This window comes from Chelmon rostratus, chromosome 24 (assembly GCF_017976325.1).
Source record: "Chelmon rostratus isolate fCheRos1 chromosome 24, fCheRos1.pri, whole genome shotgun sequence".
Classification (NCBI taxonomy): Eukaryota; Metazoa; Chordata; class Actinopteri; order Chaetodontiformes; family Chaetodontidae; genus Chelmon; species Chelmon rostratus.
The window spans coordinates 14,243,408-14,262,911 of NC_055681.1; the positions used below are offsets into that span (position 1 = coordinate 14,243,408).

The 19,504-nt window shown below is 41.7% G+C and overlaps 2 protein-coding genes across 6 annotated transcripts in view; one reads left to right on the forward strand and one right to left on the reverse strand.

The window, feature by feature from the left end:
• The first annotated feature begins 1,861 nt into the window (after positions 1 to 1,861).
• On the forward strand, positions 1,862 to 11,507 carry pnpla4 (patatin-like phospholipase domain containing 4). 2 transcript variants are annotated; one of them, XR_006008039.1, is made up of 8 exons: positions 1,862 to 2,023; positions 2,646 to 2,838; positions 4,157 to 4,251; positions 6,460 to 6,595; positions 6,972 to 7,037; positions 7,651 to 7,803; positions 8,447 to 8,643; positions 8,898 to 11,507. XR_006008039.1 is itself a non-coding variant. In XM_041966455.1 (7 exons), the coding sequence occupies exons 2-7, from the start codon at positions 2,659 to 2,661 to the stop codon at positions 8,576 to 8,578; spliced, it is 762 nt and encodes a 253-aa protein (XP_041822389.1). In that variant the 5' UTR covers positions 1,862 to 2,023; positions 2,646 to 2,658; the 3' UTR covers positions 8,579 to 11,507. The 2 variants fall into 2 exon arrangements, 1 of the variants encoding a protein (XP_041822389.1); XM_041966455.1 differs by having other exon boundaries at positions 8,447 to 11,507.
• Positions 11,508 to 13,333: 1,826 nt separating this feature from the next.
• The window catches only part of sts (steroid sulfatase (microsomal), isozyme S), a 28,336-nt gene continuing 22,165 nt past the window's right edge, over positions 13,334 to 19,504 (reverse strand). For all 4 annotated transcript variants that reach the window (XM_041966453.1, XM_041966450.1, XM_041966452.1 and 1 more), the window contains exon 10: positions 13,334 to 14,916. In XM_041966453.1, coding sequence (XP_041822387.1) covers positions 14,564 to 14,916 — 353 coding nt within the window. In that variant the 3' untranslated portion in view covers positions 13,334 to 14,563. The remainder of the gene's footprint in view (positions 14,917 to 19,504) is intronic.

Consider the following 19,504-nt stretch of genomic DNA (forward strand, 5'->3'; position numbering starts at 1 on the left):
ATCATGTTGTGACTCATTCCAGATAATAAAACATTCCTGTGGCTTCAAAACTATCATCTGTATTAGTCCTTCACCAAACAAAATGCATTATCTTCTCTCCATTATTTCAGAAGCCTAATACCATTGCCTCCTCTGATGGAGTTCAGCTCTGCTTTTTCTCCACTGTGTGTAACCCACCTAATCCACCTGAGGCTCTACATAATCATAAGCAACACTAAAGGAGCGGGAAATTTGTGCTGACGTGCCAGGAAAGCACGGCGAGAGCAAAACGCAGAGAATCCACGGGAAATAAATGCTGACTGAAGTGGTAGCAGAGGAAGAACTGCACTCCAGGGACACTGCTGGGGGTGGGAGTGCACCCTGGTTTATTACAGTATTTTGGTTATTATATGACGGACAATGAGAAATCCCATAGGAGGATTTTTATTGCAATTTTTTGGGGCGACAGCATCGCTACTTTGTTCAAATACTCTGTGTATTTGAACTAATTAAACACCTAGAGTGGACTTTTCTTTTCTTTAGACGCAGCAGTGGATGTGAGGTTTGTGTTTTGTTTCACACAGACCTTGAGAGCTCAAAAGCTGCCATAGCCTCAGACTTTTAATTGGGCTCTTGCTACAGTGTGGTTGGGTTGGTTTTGGAGCTTGTGGACTGAACGCGTTGTGATATATTGTCAACCCTGTCTCACTCCTAACTCATCGCGTACAGATGCTTGAACAAAGAGCAAGAAAAGTGCACCTATAGAGGAGGTAGGAGTGGCTGGATAGGAGAACATAGAACTAACATATTTATTTTAAGAAAAAACGTATTTTCCTAAACCTAACCAGCTAGTTTTGTTGCCTAAAATTAACTAAAGTGCAACCATTTTACAATGATAACACGTATATCTTATTTTGAAAGTAATTCTGGTGTTCAATATTTATTGTTGCCAATTTGACTGTGCAGCCCTGCACTTTGAAAAATGAGACAAAAGGAGTACCCAGTGCCTTAAATTGTGATGCCAAGGGGTCTCAACCAAGCTCCCGTGTGTGACAAGTTGGGGGTGAGCATGTGTGCAACTGTCAAGAAGCCACAGGAAGTAAACCTCACGGGTGGAATCTGTCAGAGGAGACGGGACTCATTCCTCACCTGTACAAAATATGTCAGGATGTCTCTACTGTGGCTGAATGAACCAACAATATCCTATTTGGTGATGCCTGAAGTGATGAATGCAAAGTATGTACTTCACAGGTCTTCCAGTTTGAAGCTGGGGATGCAGTGTTGCAAAGTTAAAGAACAACTGTCGCGAAGTGCATATCAGCATATGGAGATGTTAATATTCTTGGGTTAATTATTTGTTAAAAAAATGATATACAATAAAAATTGGAACTGGTTGTGTAGCCTTTTCCAAAGTGCCTTCGAGAGAGATCAAATTTAGGATATTTAATGAAATAATATAGTAATATAAAATAGTAAAAAATAAAATAGTAAAAAAGAGGAATTTAAACATGTAAGCCTCAACTATTTTGACCTGGTGGATCAGATAACTGTTCCATATGTTATGCCCAAATTATCTGCCAACTTATCTCTCTCTCTGGCTTGGTGCTGTTAGGACTGACAAGACTGAACTAAAACAGTGATTCAGATTACTGTTATATTACTTAAACTTGGAGAAAATCGCTCCATTGAGCCGCCCTCAATACACAATCTGTTGTGCAAGCAAAAACGTGCAGTTAACTGAATGGAGGTGCATTTGGTTAAGTATGGTGCTGATGGCAACAACAACAAAGCACAAAGGTCCTTGTTATTTCCTTTTGACGGTGGTTTTATTTTGAAAATCGTGAGCGGAAAAGCTGTTGTTTACTGTCTCCGACTACTTGACTCCGTTGCTCATTGAGTAGCGCTGGTCGGAAGCTGGCGGTGTAGTTTTGCGACTAAATGTGGATTACATGTTCACTTTATCCATTAATAACGAGTGGTTTCACCTCTGTTAATAAAAAAAATAGGAAACGCTAAAGGTTTTCTATGTATGACTATAAACAAGGTAAGTCTTCTCTTCGGCTTCACCTCGGGTTGGGGTTACATCAGTAACGTTAGCTAGCTGTGTTTGTCTTTGAAGCTTACACAAACTGCTTCAGCCATCAGGTTTCTGTCAACTTACTCATGCATTCATTCTTAAAACTGTTTTTAATGGACTCGTAATATGGCTCGTCATGCTCAAACTGCTCAAACTGTTATATACATCGTGCTGTAGAGGTATGCATAATGTCAACGGAAAGAGTTTTTCACCGAATACAGCCTCTACAAAATAATATTCAACTAAAATCGAGATATTCAAGGCCTCACAATTGTTAAAATGTGAACTCATGGGTTCATATTTGATTATCATGTTATTACTATGATATTATTAATAGTATTATTATTACTGGTCGTAGTAATGTTTATCATAATTAGTGGTTTTCCTTAAAAGCCCCCTGAGATAAGAACCCATTCTTTATTGTGAAACTCAGAAACAGACAGTTCACCTGCCCCACCTGGATCTTTGGCCTGTCTAAAATGAGTCAAAGTCCACACATACAGACTTTTAGCTTGTCATTATTGGCTGCACATTACCTAAAACAGAATGTAGAATATCACATCTGAGGATTTATGTCGTGTCTTTGCAGGTGTTGCTGCAGGATGACAGTCTTGAACCTGTCCTTTGCTGCATCAGGTTTCTTGGGGATCTACCACCTGGGTGCTGTGGAGGCCTTTTTCCGCCATGGGGACAAGCTCCTGGGCTCCCTCAGGGCCTGTGCAGGGGCCTCAGCCGGGGCCCTGGTGGCTGCCGTAATGATCACGGCTCCTGACAAGTTAGAGGTAAAGTGTTCGTCCCCTTATTCAGCATAAAGTAGAGCAGTGGTGAACAGGGTGAGGTCCGGGGAACCATCAGGGGAGCAGACCTGCACACAGCGTCTTTCACAGCATCCAATTGGGGGCCCAACTCAGTTTTAGTCCCAAGTTTCACTGTCACCATTTTTTTCTCTTCTTCTGTAGTGCTGGCAGTTTTACAAATTGTGAGTGTGGAGTTAAAGACGAAGCTGAAGTGTTCTTCTCAGATATTCAGCATGAAAGATTTCACATCCCGGCAGGAGGACTGCCTGTCTTCTGAAGACTTAACATCCACTCGCTCAAAAATGTTTAAAGTTACAGCCAGAGATCATTATATTAGAGAGAACACATGGATGACTTTGTTTGGATTTTAACAGAACTTAATAATGCAAAGTTAATTAAATGTATCTGTGAAGTTTTTTATTCATCTGGTGTATCCAGAGGGTGCAAGTCAAGAGCCTGGGCCGCTGGACTTGCTGTAGATTCTTTAAATGTAAATTCATTCATTCAAAACATTTTTAGGGTGCAGTTACATTCACAACACAAGGGGAACATCACATCACAGAGTCCTGAGGTCCAAACAAACAATAAATTAGCACTAGTAACCAAAATCCAATAACCAGACACTGATTATCAGTTATATCAGTTCTAAATATACAATGGCTCTCTTCTGTGTAGCCTCACTAGAATTAAACAGAAAAGAGGACAAAAGTCCCAGTGACAGGTGCAGTAAGCAGTATTAGGCTACAGAAAAGAAAAAAGTGCCCCTTTATTAGCAGAAAACATGATTAAAGTGGACAACACAGATGCATGAACAATATAAACTCCACAGCGGCTGCAGCCACAAACACACATATTACAGACACTTTTTACACGCCACAGTGTGCACACAAACCTCTGTGTTGCTAGGCTACACACCTGTATGAACATCTGCTCTGCTCTTGGTTCAGCTTCTTTGCTTGACCATTTTAAGTTCATATTATAACCAGTCCTCTAAGCATCTCTGTCTCATTATAACCAGTACACTCGGCCACTCTTTCACACTGTAATCAGTCCTCTCAGTCTGTCCATCCCGCTGCGGTCCCCAGAGTTTTCAGACATTTTGGGCTGAATGAATTGTCAGAAACAGAAAATCCTCACACGCCACGAGCATTTTAGCATTTAGCATTTGGCCAAACCCAGCCACACCGTGCTTAACATGTACGTATCATCCAACATTTTCAAATGTGAATGCTGTACACTGTCCTCACTGTACTCACTGAATGAGGTGTGATGTCATCAGAGTACTTGTTTCCTTTTTCTGCAGCACTGTAAAGAGTTCACCTACTGGTTTGCTGACAGCGTGAGGCGACAGCAGTTTGGAGCCGTCACACCGGGATACAACTTCATGCTCATACTACGGTAATTACACAGAGCAGATATGACTGAAACATTGATGTGGGACTGAGCAGTCATCCATGTCATATCACAACTGTAGCAAAATTTCTAATTTGTATTAGGGGTGTGAAAAATTCACGATTTTATGTGATGCAAAACCTGGTGATGAGCATTTCTCACAAATGAATTGCAATAATCAAAGATTTTTTCCATAGGTTTTTGTTCCTTCCTTGACAGATTTAAGCAGCCCTTTGTCCTTTTGCAGAGCCAGAGAGAAGTCCTTCCATAGCAAGTCACAGTTTCACAGCATCTGTTTGCTGAGTCTGAGCATTTAATGTTCATCAGAGAGAAAATCCTGAAGAACTCGAAGAACATGTTGCTCGAGTTGGCTTTCCCTTTGTTTTGAAAAACTGCCACCCACTCCTTACGAGTGGATTTTGTGGTATGCTGTCTGCTTTGTGTATTTCCTCCTGGCTAGCACAAAACCCTTCATGAAGTTGGTCCATACTGACCGTTTCTGTCATTCTAAGAGCAGCCACCACCTGCTCCAGCTCAGTGAAGGGGGGATCCTAATAGAGGCTGACCGGTTTGAGTTTCACCATTACATTTTCACTTGTCAAAGTGTGCAATGACAGAGGCGTAAAACTTGTGGTGTTTTCCAAAGTTGATGCAGCATGCTGTGATGTTTCTAACATCCAGTTCATACTTTTCCAGACAGTTCACCAGAGCGTGATGTAAGCTATTTGCAATTTCATTTCTGTCTTCAGAGAATTAACGTTGCACAGAAAAATATCACTGCAAACGGTTTCCTATATTCTTGTTTGAGGCTTCAGTAAATGAGAAATACATGGGCCAGATCATCAAAATTATCCAGCACCTTTGCTCCTGAATATTCATTGTAATGATCTCAGCTTTCGTTCTTCCCAACTGCATCGTCTTCACAACATTCGGGTTATGAAACAAAGCACTGTTGAGCTTGACAAAACAGTCGCTGTTGTTGCATCTGAGTGTGTGTTTAACCGCATAGCACACATACGAGCCTTCACTTACCACGATTTTGTAATTTTCCTCGGTAGAAGTAATGAAGAATGCACCAATATTCCCAACATAAAGTGCAGAAGGCTTTCATCTTTTATCCATCCATTCATCTGACATGTTTTCCAGGCAGTAATTAGTAGGGAGACAGTAGTATATCCGTATAATGCGAGTACTCAGGGCATCCATGCGCAGCCTCTATATAACGCATAATCTGCGGCGAAACTCGTTCATATTCCAATATTTTTTTATGATATGCTGGTGCTATTCCCCTCTGAGCCGGCGGTCGGCTAGTTTAGCTGTAGTTTGGCACAGCTATGGTTCGTTATTGCGTATTCGTAGCCGACCGCTGCAAAGATAGCCGTGTTGTGGCTGGCTTCTCGCAGCGCGCGGCGTTCGGTAATGACATCATCCACGTCAGAGGTAGTTGTTGATAACATGCTACCACGGGCTCAGAGGGGAATAGCACCAGCATATCATAACTAAATATTGGAATATGAACGAGTTTCGCCGTCCAGGTTGTAAAAAACGAAAGTTATCCTTTAACACATATACAGAAAAACAAGAGGTGTGTTCTCGTTTGTAAGTTAGCAGTGAAAGAGAAGGAGAGAGAAAAGAAAAGAGAGACACAATGATGTTTTCCTGCTGCTAATACTTACTGTATGTGCTATTCAGGAAATTGTGATGTAAGATGATGTTGCATCTGTTACCACAACTAAGAAAGCTGGATCCTGTGAATATCCAAGGTTGCATAGAAAAATGGATGTGGGTGCTTCATTGCACCTCATGCTTCATTGCACCTCATGCGCTGTGGATGTATGTATGTTGCCTCTCAGTCTAAGCAAGTCCATATATTTGTCCTTTATCATCACGAGGACATTCTGTAGTAGGCATTTGTATAAGTCAAGGTCGCTTTAAGAAGATAAAGGATTTGGCCCCAAAATCCATGAAAATGTCTGTATAACAAACAAACAGAAACACAAAAATGACTAAATCTTGAACCACGAAGTGTGTGTTGTGTAAAATAAAACTGTGAGCAGACTGTATTGTTCCAGTGTAACCTTCATTAGTATGCTTTGGGGGTTCGGTATATGTTCACAGATTGAGTAATGATTACATGTTGCTGTAAAGAGCGCTGAGTTTACGATGCCCTGTGGAGATGTTATTATTTTGCATCTGTGTGTGGATACTCTCCAGGGAGGGGATAGAAGAGATTCTGCCCAGCGAGGCCCACCGTCTGGCCACCGACCGCCTCCACGTCTCAATAACACACTCCAAAAGTGGCAAGAACCACATCGTGTCCAGGTTTACCTCCAGGGAGGAGCTCATAAAGGTAACCTGCTCACTCAACATGATGCTGATGTCTCCAGTTTAGAAGAAGTCATGAATGTTTATGGTTATTTCAGGTCCTTGTGTTCCTTAATTCTTCAGCGCAGCGTTTGTTAGTGTCATTTTCTGGCGACAGAAATAAAAAAAACAAAGTCAGTACTTGTGAAATAAATGTCAGCATACTTAAAGGAATAGCATTTGAGGGCCTCTCTGTAGCCAGTGTCTCTCCCTTATGTGACATTTACATAAAGGATTGCTCATGTTAGATGTGGACGAGGCCAAGATTTCAACGACCTCCCTGCAGAAGAGTCATTCTTTCATGCAACCGTGTGTCAGTGAGTGCTTACTGAGTAACTACCCCCCATTTGCAACTTCTCTAGGCTCTGCTGGCCAGCAGCTATGTGCCTGTCTATGCTGGACTGAAACCAGTGGAATTCAGAGGACAGGTAATGGGCTCGTTCACTGCGCTTGGACTATTCACTGTCTCGACAGGGGTGTGTCCAAAGTAACCAATCAGGTATTTTGGCTGTATGAATTTAGAGCTATTTCAATGTAAAGGCACTGCGTTTGTAACCTGACGGTGGCTTTGTTTCAGAAGTTGAAATGCTGTAAAAACATAATTCTTGACAGTGCCTTGTATATAAGAATTATATATTCCTATTCAAACATATTCTCTTTAAATGTGAGGACATTCAGACATGTGAAAGTAGAAAAACATCGGGCTAAATGCTGAATCCATTCGGCCGCTTCAGTTTCAGGGTCCTGGTTTTGTTCATGCTGGCTGACTTGGACACTGTAAAGGCTTACTGGACACTGCTGGTAGTGATATTAATAATGTCTGTGATTTCCCTACTATCACAAGTCAAAATGTTCACGTCCTCACCCATTGACCTTTGCATGTTTAATGACACACTGCTCTGCTTTTTCTCTGGAGTTTCCCTAAATGCAAACAGCAAAACTTCTGTGGAAGTCTAAAACAACAAATTCCTTCGTCTTAACTCAAGACATTCTGTGATCTGGATCGATGGCAGTCACCATATACTGGGTTTCTTTTATCAGAAATGGATTGATGGAGGGTTCACTGACAGCCTGCCAATTCTGCCCATGGGACGAACCATCACCGTGTCTCCCTTCGCTGGAGTGCAGGATGTATGTCCTGTCCACAGGGGGCGCTTCAACAGTCAACTCAGACTGGCCAACATGAACATAATGGTGAGTAATGGATCATTTCATCAAAGTGGCCTGAAAAAGCGAATCTGACATAACCTAAGGGTTTAAAGATCCCCAGTATTTTGTCCCAGTTAACTGTTAGTGTTAATATGAAGAAGTAGCAGCCTTCTAACAAGCCATTTTGAAATATGCCCTGAGATATCATAAACCTAAAAAAATAATGATATTCTGTCTTAATAAGTCTGGTGATAATATATTTTTCATGTCAACAAATCTCATGTGCAGACTGAAACCAACTACTAAAGTATCCGACTAACAAGTACTGTCTGTATCAAATACTAGATATATCTTATTTCTCTCTGCCATCCCTGCCATAAACATAGCAGATAAAACCGAACGATAAAACATACTTAGTTTTGTTGTAATTTGGGTGAAGCCAAAAACACAAATCTACACACACAATAAAGGTGCCCAAACTGAAGCTGATTAAATGAGGATTTGTGGTCTTGGTAATGCATGACATGAAAATATTTGATAATCTTTGTGTTGCACACGCTATTAATTGTCTTTTATAATAAATACTCACTTACTTTTAGTGGAAACAATGGCTTGCTGTTCCAGTTCATCTTCTGTCACTGATTTTGATGATTTGACCTAAATGTAATATTTTCTTGGGTTTCCTCAGTTCTCCATGGAGAACATCAAACGTCTGAACCAGGCTCTGTTCCCCCCATCCACCAGCAGCATGCAGTCTTTGTGTGAAGAAGGTTTCAGGGACGCTGTGAGGTTCCTGAAGAGAGAGTCCTGGATGAGCTGACAGTCAGATCCCCTGATGGAAGGAACTGACTCTGAGAACAGGCATGAAGAACCATTTACAGACATGTGAGAATAAATGTTATGGATTTTACAGTATTTATTTCTGGTGTGGTTTTAATTTCCAGTCTCCACGGAATGATGGTGCAGAGAAACAACGTGTTGAAACGTATTGAAGCAGCAGCTCCTTGTGGGCTGACTGATCTGTGAACATCACCTGTCTTGGTTTGTTTGGCGAAATCCTTAAGATGTCTTTTTGTAGTACCAAGGCCTTAGTGTGTATTTCTAAAGCAGAGCATGAAGGAGTGTGTGTATCATTGCAGGCTTCAAGCAGCAAAGAGTTATCACACACACACATCCTGGATCTCTCCCTGTGCTCTGTGACAGCAGCTGAATATAATGAAAGCCCTCATACGAACATGGACCCTTCATCAATTTTCCAAGGAGGCATTTAACTTCCCCCCAGCTCGATGCGGTGGGAAAAAAAAATACTGGATATCGCAGCACTTCACAGGAAGCACACGCTGCCGTCATGGATGTTGGGAGCTCCCTCAGGACACGAGAACGAGAGTCGTCTTTGAAGTGCTGGACGTTTCCGCTGGGTTTCTACGCAGCTGGGCTGCTGTTTGATTTCCTCCAGCGTCAGATGTGAGCAGGTTCTTCATCAGTTTTGAGCCGGTTGAACTGGTGTGCGGGAGCTGCTCCTCCCTCAGGACAGACTCACATGTTCAGTACAGCCTGCTGCTTCACTGAAGAAGCAGGCAAATTGATTATGTTGCACTATCTGCACATATTCAGGCTGTTAATACTCAAAAGGCACCAACTGCAGCCTTAATTAAAACCTGTGCTTCATTTGCTACAGCGTATCAGAACAGCCGGATGACTTCAGGACTTTTTGCAGTTTGTGAAATACCCTGTGACGGGGGGTCTCAGTCGCAGTCTTGAAGGATGCCTCAATTCCTGCACTACATGATGGGGAGAGGAGGCTTGTCGGAGGAGCTTTGATCGAGGATGCATACAAACTATGGTGGGAGCAGAATAAATCTGAATTGTGTTTGTGATTTAAGATTATTTAAGATGATCAAATGCACAATGAAACTTTCTGTCCTTCACCGTTTGTGTTGCGCTGTTCTGTCCACGTTCCTTCCTGACATTTCACCTTGATATTACTTTTGTTTTTATAGTTGAATGTAGGCTGCACCCAAATCAGCTTTTATAATTATGACGTCATGTTGACAAGTGCAAAGATCACTTTTACTTTGTTATTTCTTACAGGGATTGATCACATATATATATCCTCTTATCAGGAGGATATATATATGTGTGTGTGTGTGTGTGTGTAATTTTAGAAATGTCAGCCACATTTCTGAAATGATGATGCGGCAACTAAATGTGACTCTAGTCCAAATTCATTATTATGTAAATGTATTTATTAGAAATAAATTAAAGGTTAATACACTGTAAATTGTGGACGGACTCGAAATAGCTTATATTTGCATTGTGCAACACAAACGTTCATCTTTCTCTCTTTTTTTCTGCTTGTGCTTGCCTTTGGAGGCAGTGCAGATGACAAGTCCTAAACGTGCAGTGGATGGAGCTTGCATGTTAAGAGACTCGCCTCTATAACAAATGAGCAATTCCAGCATAGAGGATACAGTTTTACAGATACAGCTTTGGAAAAAAAAACATTTAAATAAAAAAAACTCCTGAGAAAACCATGAGTTTGCATATTTGTCTGTTTGGACATTAACAGTTAACTGGCATCAACACATCAAAGCATCTCAAATGTTACCCAAGAAGCATCATAAAAACATGTGATTAACGAACATCTAAAATAGCTTCTGTATGAGGCAAAGAGAACACACACACACACACATACCCAATAATGTCTCCCCACTGGTGTTATGTTAGCCCACCTGCTGGTTCTGGTAATGTGGCTCGATTAAGTCGTCCCTCAAATTACAGTTTCTACCCAGGGTGAAGGGTTCCCCAGCTTGTGTGTTAAACATGTTTTGCTTCAGCTTGTCTTGCTGGAAAATCCACCCTCAGTAATGAAACACTTACGGAGACTGCTGTCTGGAAACAGGCCATTTATTAGTTAGATGATTAGATTTACTTTACTGTACAGTACTGCGCACTTGCATCGTGTTACTCCGTGTTGAAATTCACTGAAAAGTGGTGTGTCGGCTCATAGGAGTGAATATTTGTGAGGTGTGAAGTCGCTGCAGGAGGTCGGTCTGAAGTGTCACAATGTAAAACATTGTTTTCATGGTTCTAAACACTAGTCCTGAATGAATGCAGCACAAAGTGAGTTCACAGTAGATGAAAACAAAAATCCTCTCAGCTCTGGCCTGTAAGAGAACAGCAATGTCCATGTGTTGTCTAAATTCATTCTGGTAAATATGCTTGCAGCCTGTAAGCCCATTACTACAGTAGCTGTTCCTGCTGAGCCACGGTGCTGCTGAGAGATCCATCCAGCAGGTATGAGAGCCGCCAACAAGGTCCCATAATGCAAAAACAAACCTGTGTTTCCCGAGGGCCCAGAGGGAAATGTATGTGTAACCCAATGCCATAACAGCTGCTAATGATTCTTTTCTACACTGTGTTATGCGTGTACAAATATGGAGGGATGTTAGTCTGTAAGCTATGAAACTGGTTCTCTGTTGAATAGTCTGACTCCTCATCTATGCCAGGGGTCCTCAACTGGATTTGTCCAAGGGTCAGAATTTTTGTGAGCTGACACTCGGGTCTGGACATTCGAATAAAAGAAAATATTTAGGCTAACTGGTCCATTACTGTTCAATATTTTCTCTTTCTTGCAAAATTAATGTTATTTTTTGAGCCTATATTAGTGTGACTAAACTAAACTAAAAAAGGACTAAAAAAACATGGCCAATCCATAATTATAATAATTAAGTGACTAAGATACTAGATCTCTGCCAGATACTAGATCTCTGCCAGGGACACCACGAGGGAATTCCTTCAAATTTGTGCTCAAGGATGAACTGATTGGACTTTGGTGGTCAAAACTCATAAACATGTGCAGCACAACAGCTTGTGCTGCAGTCATGTGCTCCTTACTCTTCACATGTTAATCAAATGTCTTTCAGCCGCTATGAAACCCACCTGTTTTATCGGCTGGATGTGAACGACATATCTTGCACTGTATTTGGGTGGGCTCGTCGTTAGCTGCAAGCCCAGCATATCTTGATCTTAAGAGTTACTTTCCAGAGAAAAGTATTTTTTCTCTCCTTGGGTTCTGTTTGATGTTTCTGTGTAGGTGGCGAGACCAGTGGAACCAGTTATGTGCACTGATTAATGTATATGCACAGTATATACAATCTACAACAGTTTTTGAACTCTTAGTCTTCTTTTTTGCATTACCGTGTTCTTCCCACATATTTCTTTGTACATGCTTGCTTGTAAACCATCACAGAAGGACTCGTTCTGATGGCACTGATGTGTTCATGGACATACATATTTCCTTTTGAGAGACAGACTGAGGATTCTGTCAGCGGCTTTTGCAGGTAATCCATCGTCTGGTGCTGTTTGTAGGAATTAGAAATGCGATTGCTGTTTTTGTAAATGTTAAGGATGATTCAAGACACGTGCCCAAAAGACTGAGAAAAACTGTAATACTGTAACTAGATCATTTACAACTGAGTTATCACAGTTTTAACACAGAAGTAACACACTGTATCGCACCTGTGCTGACAACAGCTCCACAACTAAAAGTCAGTGATAATGGTGATTCAGTACGGTCAGTTCATTCTGAAGATCTGTGCTCAACACCTCTAGTCCAGAAACACTTCACTGATAAATCACCAAAGTCTGAGCACAGCAGTCAGGCTGGTCTCCATCAGCACGCAGTCAGCTGCTGCTGCTGTTTGTGCGCTGCCACTGTTACAGCTGTTTTAAAGTCGGGCTTGAATCGAGCAGTGCCGGAGAACCACAGTGAGGTACATGTCAGCCTGATCACATGATGATGACGTCATGTTTTAGTTAAAATGAAATATTTTAAAAATGATAATATGTGGATTAAGACACTGGTTGCACTTAGAGCTATTACAGATTCTTAATACTTTTGTGAGCACTGGCTAAACTGCACTAAACTGTGTCCATATAGCAGCAAAAGGACGATCGGGATCGAATCAGCTGAGGCTGAGATACCTGACGTTCAGTTCCTCCAGGGAGTGCCCCCAGTAGCCCGATGGTCACTACAATGTGCCTAATTCAGCTCCAGCTGGGGACCTTTTGCATGTCTCTGTTGGTGTCTGTTCAATATTAACTGTCAAGAAAGGGCAAAAATGCCAAAACATAAACTAAAATACTAACAACCTCTGAAACTAAAAAGCCACAATGGTTTTCATCTGCAGAGCCTTCTTTGGGCACTCGATCTTCAGGGGTAAAATCTGTGGAGCTCCTTTTACTGAAGCTGAATGAATGATTGAATGGCTTTATTTATGTCACTTCGGTTCAGCAGAGCAAGCCGTTAACACAAATTGAAACAGTGTCACCTAAAATTGTTGTGACTAACATGTCGGCAAACACCTGCTCATTACACATCAATAAGTGGACTATTTGCTGGTAAAGCAAAAAAAAAACAACCAATCTAAGGAGTTGGTGGTTTGATTTCCACCAACAAACACCATAATCAGAAATCTGTCCCGGTGATTCATATCACAGACTTGAGAATTTTACTCATTTAGAAGACAGCACCCATTTATGAGCACACTAACTACACCAACAACAACATGAGTGCATAGTGCATATTATACATTGGATACAATTAGTACAACATATCAGTGCATAATACAAGGCAAATTATTTCTACACATTCCATCAGTCCCGGTGATCAATAAGTGTAAGTAAGTGCAAAATACACCATTATTATGTGAATATCAAGACACCTTGTAAGATTATTAAGTAACAATTAACACCAATATACAAACCATTCAAAAATTAAATCCAAATGACTGATTTCACCATCAGACAGCAAAACTGATCAGGCCCATACTTGGGAAGCTTGTTTGTGTATCTACGCCCAGTTGCACAGCCAGTACACAGCATGACTCTCAGATCAAGCATAAATCAGGTTGATCTGGCCCAGTCTGCTCGGCACAATAAATTTACAAAAATCACTGTAAAAGGCTGTGGTCCAGCTCTGGTCCAGACACTGTATGCTGGTTTCAAACTAAAAATATACTGCTGGCTAAAACATGGCTTATGTACTGTGTTACAAAATGTTCCACAATTGTTCCAGTTGTTGTTCCAAGTCAGCATTCACCCATTCACACATAGATTCATACACAGGTAGCAGAGGCTACCATGCAAAGTGCCACCTGCTCGTCAGTAGTGATAAACATTGATGCACACTCACACCGGCACAGCATGGGGACCAAATTGTGGCTCTTTCTTGCAGAAGGCCGCTTCGACATGTAGACTGCAGGATCGAACCTCCACAGCCAGCCCAGCAACAGCGTTAGGAACGCAAGCGGACACATAAGAGCAAGTTGGATTCAGTCAACATTGTGGTCCAAGGCCAACTGTGGAGTTATGGGCTATAAAATATGAAAAAATCCTTGGCTCAATAATACCTAGAGAGATCACCTATGTTTGTCCTAAAGAGTCTTGACAACATCTGACGGCCTCTGCTCTCCTCGTGGGTGAAGTGTCGAATACTGGACTTTTCTTACCGAATCAACCAAGCTGCTTTCTTTCTCATCTGTAACCACCTCCTCAAATGATACAAGCATACATCTGTAAACTGCTTTTGGCCTAATATACTCTCTTTGTGATGTCAATTTACCTCTCACACTGTAATTATGACACAGGATCGTCTTTCATAATGAATCACAACAATGTTTAAAGCAGTATTTACTAAAAGTGTCAGTACGAATTAGCTCACAGGCCGACTCCTGAACAGAAAGATAGTTAGATATGCTGTTTGGACAGTCTGGACTTATCTTCTGTCGTAAGCGACAGCACCCTACTCATCCTGCTGCTGCTGGCAGAGCTGACTGAGTGTGGAGCGGCAGGGCTGCAGCCAGGGCTTCCACATCACGTTCTGTGCAGATAGCTGGCTCTCCACAGGCTTCACCGACCTCCGATGCCTCTCCGCAGCTCCCTCAATCGCGGCCAGGATGGAGTGAAAGGCCGGCTCGGTGTCAGGAGTACGCGGCGTGGTCTCTGACGGGTCGGTTGAGAGATCAAAGAGCAGTGGGGGATCGTGGTAGGTCACGGAGTCCGGCGTGCAGAAGCAGACATGTGTGTGGAAACAGGCCGTCTCATTCTCCGGGTAGAAGTTTGGTGTGAAGTAAAAGGCTTTCCACACTGAGCTACCTGGAGAAAAATAAATAAATCCACTCAATGAAACTTCCTGCCTCGAGGCAGTCAGTCTATTTTTGGGACGTTTGCCATGCAGATGAGCTGTCCACTTTACTGAATCTCAGCCAACAGTCACCTCTACAGCAGCCACAGCAAGAAGAGGCACACAGAGAAGAAAGTCAAGCTGCAGTTTCTGTTTCTTCAATGAAGAAAAATTAACTTTCAGGAATCAATCTTGTAACAGCCATGTACAGCTGCATGAAAAAGTTTGGGCACTCCTGCTCAAAATTGATGTTATTAAGAATAGTGAAGTGAGTAGAAGATGGACTGATCTCCAAAACAGATAAAGATGAAAAACATCAACGTTTTTTGCAAGATTTGAGCATTATTTTTGTTTTAGACAATTTCCAGAGTGAAAAACATTTTTGGTCACTTTTTCATCTCCGTCTTTTACAGTTTCAAAATGACAAAATAATGGAAAAGGGCAGAAATTTGGGCACCCTGCATGGTCAGTACTAAGTAACACCACCTTTGGCAATAATCACAGCCTGTAAGCTTTTTGTAGCCAGCTAAGAATCTGTTTTGGAGGATTTGAACCCCTGTTCATCCTGAAAAAGGCTTCTAGTTCTGTGAGATGTTTAAGTCAGGGGACTGTGAGCCTCTTGAGGTTAGTCCATTGTGGATTTTGAGGTGTGTTCAAGATCTTTATCCTGTTGTAGAAGCCATCCTCTTTTCATCTTCAGCTTTTTTACAGCTTCCAGAATTTGCTGGTATTCAATTAAACCCACTTCTTTACCAGTGAAATGTTCTGCATGCAGGCTGCAACACAAGCCCAAACCATGATCGACCCCCTGTGCTTGACAGTTGATGTGTTGTTAAATTCTGCCCCCTTTTTTCTCCCCACAAAACCTCACTCATTGCGCCCAAAACGTCTATTTTAACTTCATCAGTCCACGGGACTTCTTTCCAAAATGCATCATGCTTGATGTTCACTTGCAAACTTCTGATGCTGAATTTCGTGGTAAGTGCGCAGGACAGGTTTTCAGCAATGACTCTTCCATGTAGGTGACTGCATAGTAGAACAGTCCACCACCGTATGGAAGTCTGCTAAATGTTCCTGAAGGTCTTTTGCATCTTTCAGCTTGACCTCATCATTACTGTTAACTGCCATTTCTTGATTACGCTACGAACTGAGGAAACCGTTACCTGAAAACACCTTGCTGTCTTCTTACTGCCTTTTCCCGCTTTGTGGGCATGAATTATTGTAATTTTCACACTGCTAGCAGCAGTGTAGAGGAGCCTGCTGCTGATTGTTGGGACACACACTGTGACAAGGAGTCACAGTATTTATAAAGCTTTAAAATTTGCATCACCTGGCCTTTCCCAGTGATGATTGTGAACAAGCCATAGCCCTAACACGCAGATAAAGGTCAGAGACCTTGGTAAAAGTTATCTGAGAGCTCAAATCTCTTGGGGAGCCCAAATCTCTGCATTGTGCTCTTTTCCTTTTTTGACTCTACAACTGTATGAAACGAAAATAATGCTCTAATCTTACTTAAAATATTGAAGAGGATGGTTCATTCTTTAACTTCATGGGGATCAGTCCATCGTCTACTTATTTAACTATTCACAGGAACAGTAATTTTAATCATCAACCTTTTGCATGTTTTGCTGTATTTATGCAAATAATTTCCTCCTTCGCCGGTCGGATAACAACTTGGAGAAGCTGTCAGCTCGGCTCGGCTGAATTGGTCACTAATTCGGACATTTTGGAGCAAGCCACCGTGAGACCAGAGAGACTCAAGGGCAGACAGAAAAATTCCAGGTCGGCCCGTCCCAAAACAATTGTTATCTCCATTGGCTCCCAGACATAAGCGGCCTTCTCAAGGACGCTTATCTCTCCACTCTCCTGGATGTTTCTGCAGACAAGATGCTCCGACCCCACCTCGTTCTGGGACATTCACCCTTACCCTCAATTCAACGCCTTCTTTGGCTCCTCACCCCCCTCCTTCCCCCGTGCGGCATAGTAGGCCAAGGGTTGAGGACGGCGCCCTGTAGGAGCTGCAGCCCCCCCCGGGCGACTGTGCTGTGTCTCCCCCCCCGAACTTCCTTCCCCCACCCACATGTGCAGGTGTTACAGTCTTGTTATGATGTCTTAAATGTTGCTTGTGCTGAGGTGTTTTTTTTTTTTACCAAGCCCACACTGTGCCCCCCCCAATGGGCGCAGTCTGAGATTAGTCTTTTTTTTCTCTCTCCTCTCCCTCCCCTCCTGTTTTCATTTGTTTTTCATCTAGTAAGCGAGGCGCCGCCCTGCTGGTTGCATCGTGGTTCTCCTGTCCCTGTCCCTGTATTTGTACTGTCTTTTGTGCCATTGTGTCCTCTGGGACGGTGTAACTGAACAGAATTTCGTTGCACTTGGAAACTTGTGTGATGACAATAAATGATTCCTGATTCCTGAATTTGTAACCATGGTAACATGTATGAACATCGGCTTGGGTATTTTTTTCTGATTGACGGGTCAAAAACTGCTGTGCTTGTATCCTACTCTGTGTACTTTGTCAGTTCATTAAGCCTTCAATCGTTACTGTACAAGATGCCTCCTTATCGTCCTGTTTCTACTTGTTAGTCATTATTCATAACATGTGGTGGATTTGCAGTAACAATACTTATAATGCTTAGAATCAGTTATTTGGTAACACTTTCCCAAATGTAATGCAAAAATGTACATATTACAGTCGTTTGTTTGTGTGCCTGCATTTGCTCTGAATTATCTTTTATCTATGTTTTAAATTGATGATCCACCCAAGGAAAGTGACTTTTTACATCCACTTCAGAGGTTCATACCTGACTCTCCCAAAAGGGAGATCACAGCCTGCCTTACTGCTGCTGGGCTGCTGAAACCAGTTGACTGCAGCTTGCACTGAAACTGGCACAATCCCATGATAGAAAAAAACTTTCTCTGCCTACTGAGAAACTGACTTTTTTCTTCCACTCAAGAGATGCATAGTGGACTCTTTTTGGCTTCTTATAACAATCCAAAAGTGAGATCCTACAACACTACTCTGCACTTCCTCAAAGACACATGACAGCCTGTTCCATTCATCAAGTTACCAGTGTTACCAGTTATTTCTTTGTGAGCTCTCTCTGACACCAAAGAACACACATATACACATCATTAGCCTTTAAGTGCTGTATTAACTTCAGAAACCTAAATTTGATCTCCCCATGTGTGTCCTGATGACACCCTGATGACGACTGAAGACGGCAATCATGAAATTTGTCAATGAGTCTGTGGTCTTGGTTAGTTTGTAAGTTAGCGTGAACAGGAACCAGACCACAACTAAAATGCAACCATGTATTTTGTTTTTCCCTTGGATCGAAACAAATGAACAGATCGACGTCTCAGATTTTGAAGTGCATTTGAACGCACAGTAACGTAAATATGTGGTCACTGCCCTAGTATTATAAAATAAAAACCTTTGTTTCAACAAAGTTTCAGGCGTCTGCGGGTTGATTTTGACAGTGTACCATGAGAAAAAAATAAAATAAAGTCTCACGTTGGTTGATAGAAATATGCAAAAATAATAATCAAACATGACCAAGCCTCGAATAATAGTCAGTACAAACACATAAGGCCAGTCAATAATAAAAGCCAGGACAAAGCCAAAGATACTGAAGAGGTGCAATTACCTGTAATATAATAGCGCCCATCATAAAATCAACATAATGTACATTTCCACAACAGTAATCTCATCAGCATGCAAGCAGTTGTTTTTTTTGTCTTGCTTTCATTTGGCATTAAGCTTTTGACAAAAACATCCTGCAGAGATGATTCACATTAAAAGCCTTCCAGCAGCTAAACTCTCTCTTCTCTGGTCAACTTTTAATATGAAAAATCCAGAGGAAAGTAAACATAACTACTGTTCATTGAGCTGTGTATTGATGTTGTGATGTCTAGGACGTTTTTACGTCCTCGTGTGGGTCTGTGGCCCAGATCGGCAGCTGCCCTGCACTTTGGAGTTTGATGTGTTTTCATCATCTAGAGGAACAGATTACTGGATTTTCACTGCCAAAGGCAAATAAAATTGCTTTTGCAATAACCACTAAAGACTGGAAGCAGAATTAACTGATAATGTAATAGTGAAAACAGCATTTTGTGAGTGTGATGAGTGTGACTCCACTCTACTAATGGAATTAGTGCTGTGGAAATGTACCTTACACTGAATTATAGAGACAACAGTTAAATATTGAGGAAGTATTGAGTTAGCATTAAAAGGGAGGCTTCCTACTAAATAGGATCAAATATAATTGGAAATAGGAGCAAATGGAAAAGCCCTGTCTCTTGTAGAAGTGTGTTTCAAGTAAAGACCAGGGCCAGTATTCCTATAGATTCTTAGTGCAAAGAGCTGCTCCTAGTGGCCAAATTCTAAGAAAATTCTTAGAATCAGGATGTTTTCTTAGAATTTCCCCAAAAAGTTAAGAGTAGATCCAAGTAAAGATAAAAGCTATTCCTAAAGAATCCTAGCTCTTAAGAGAGCTCCTAAGGTGCGATCTGTTAAGAGCAGGGAAGAGGACTTTTAAGCGGCTTAGGAGTTCCCTAAGC

What these genes read in the sequence shown, in the direction of transcription:
- pnpla4 (XM_041966455.1), top strand. Translation starts at nt 2,659, where the DNA reads ATGACAGTCTTGAACCTGTCCTTTGCTGCATCAGGTTTCTTGGGGATC. An exon ending in CCAGGGAGGAGCTCATAAAG is followed by an intron (nt 6,596 to 6,971) that starts GTAACCTGCTCA and finishes CAACTTCTCTAG; the next exon opens with GCTCTGCTGGCCAGCAGCTA. An exon ending in CAGTGGAATTCAGAGGACAG is followed by an intron (nt 7,038 to 7,650) that starts GTAATGGGCTCG and finishes TTCTTTTATCAG; the next exon opens with AAATGGATTGATGGAGGGTT.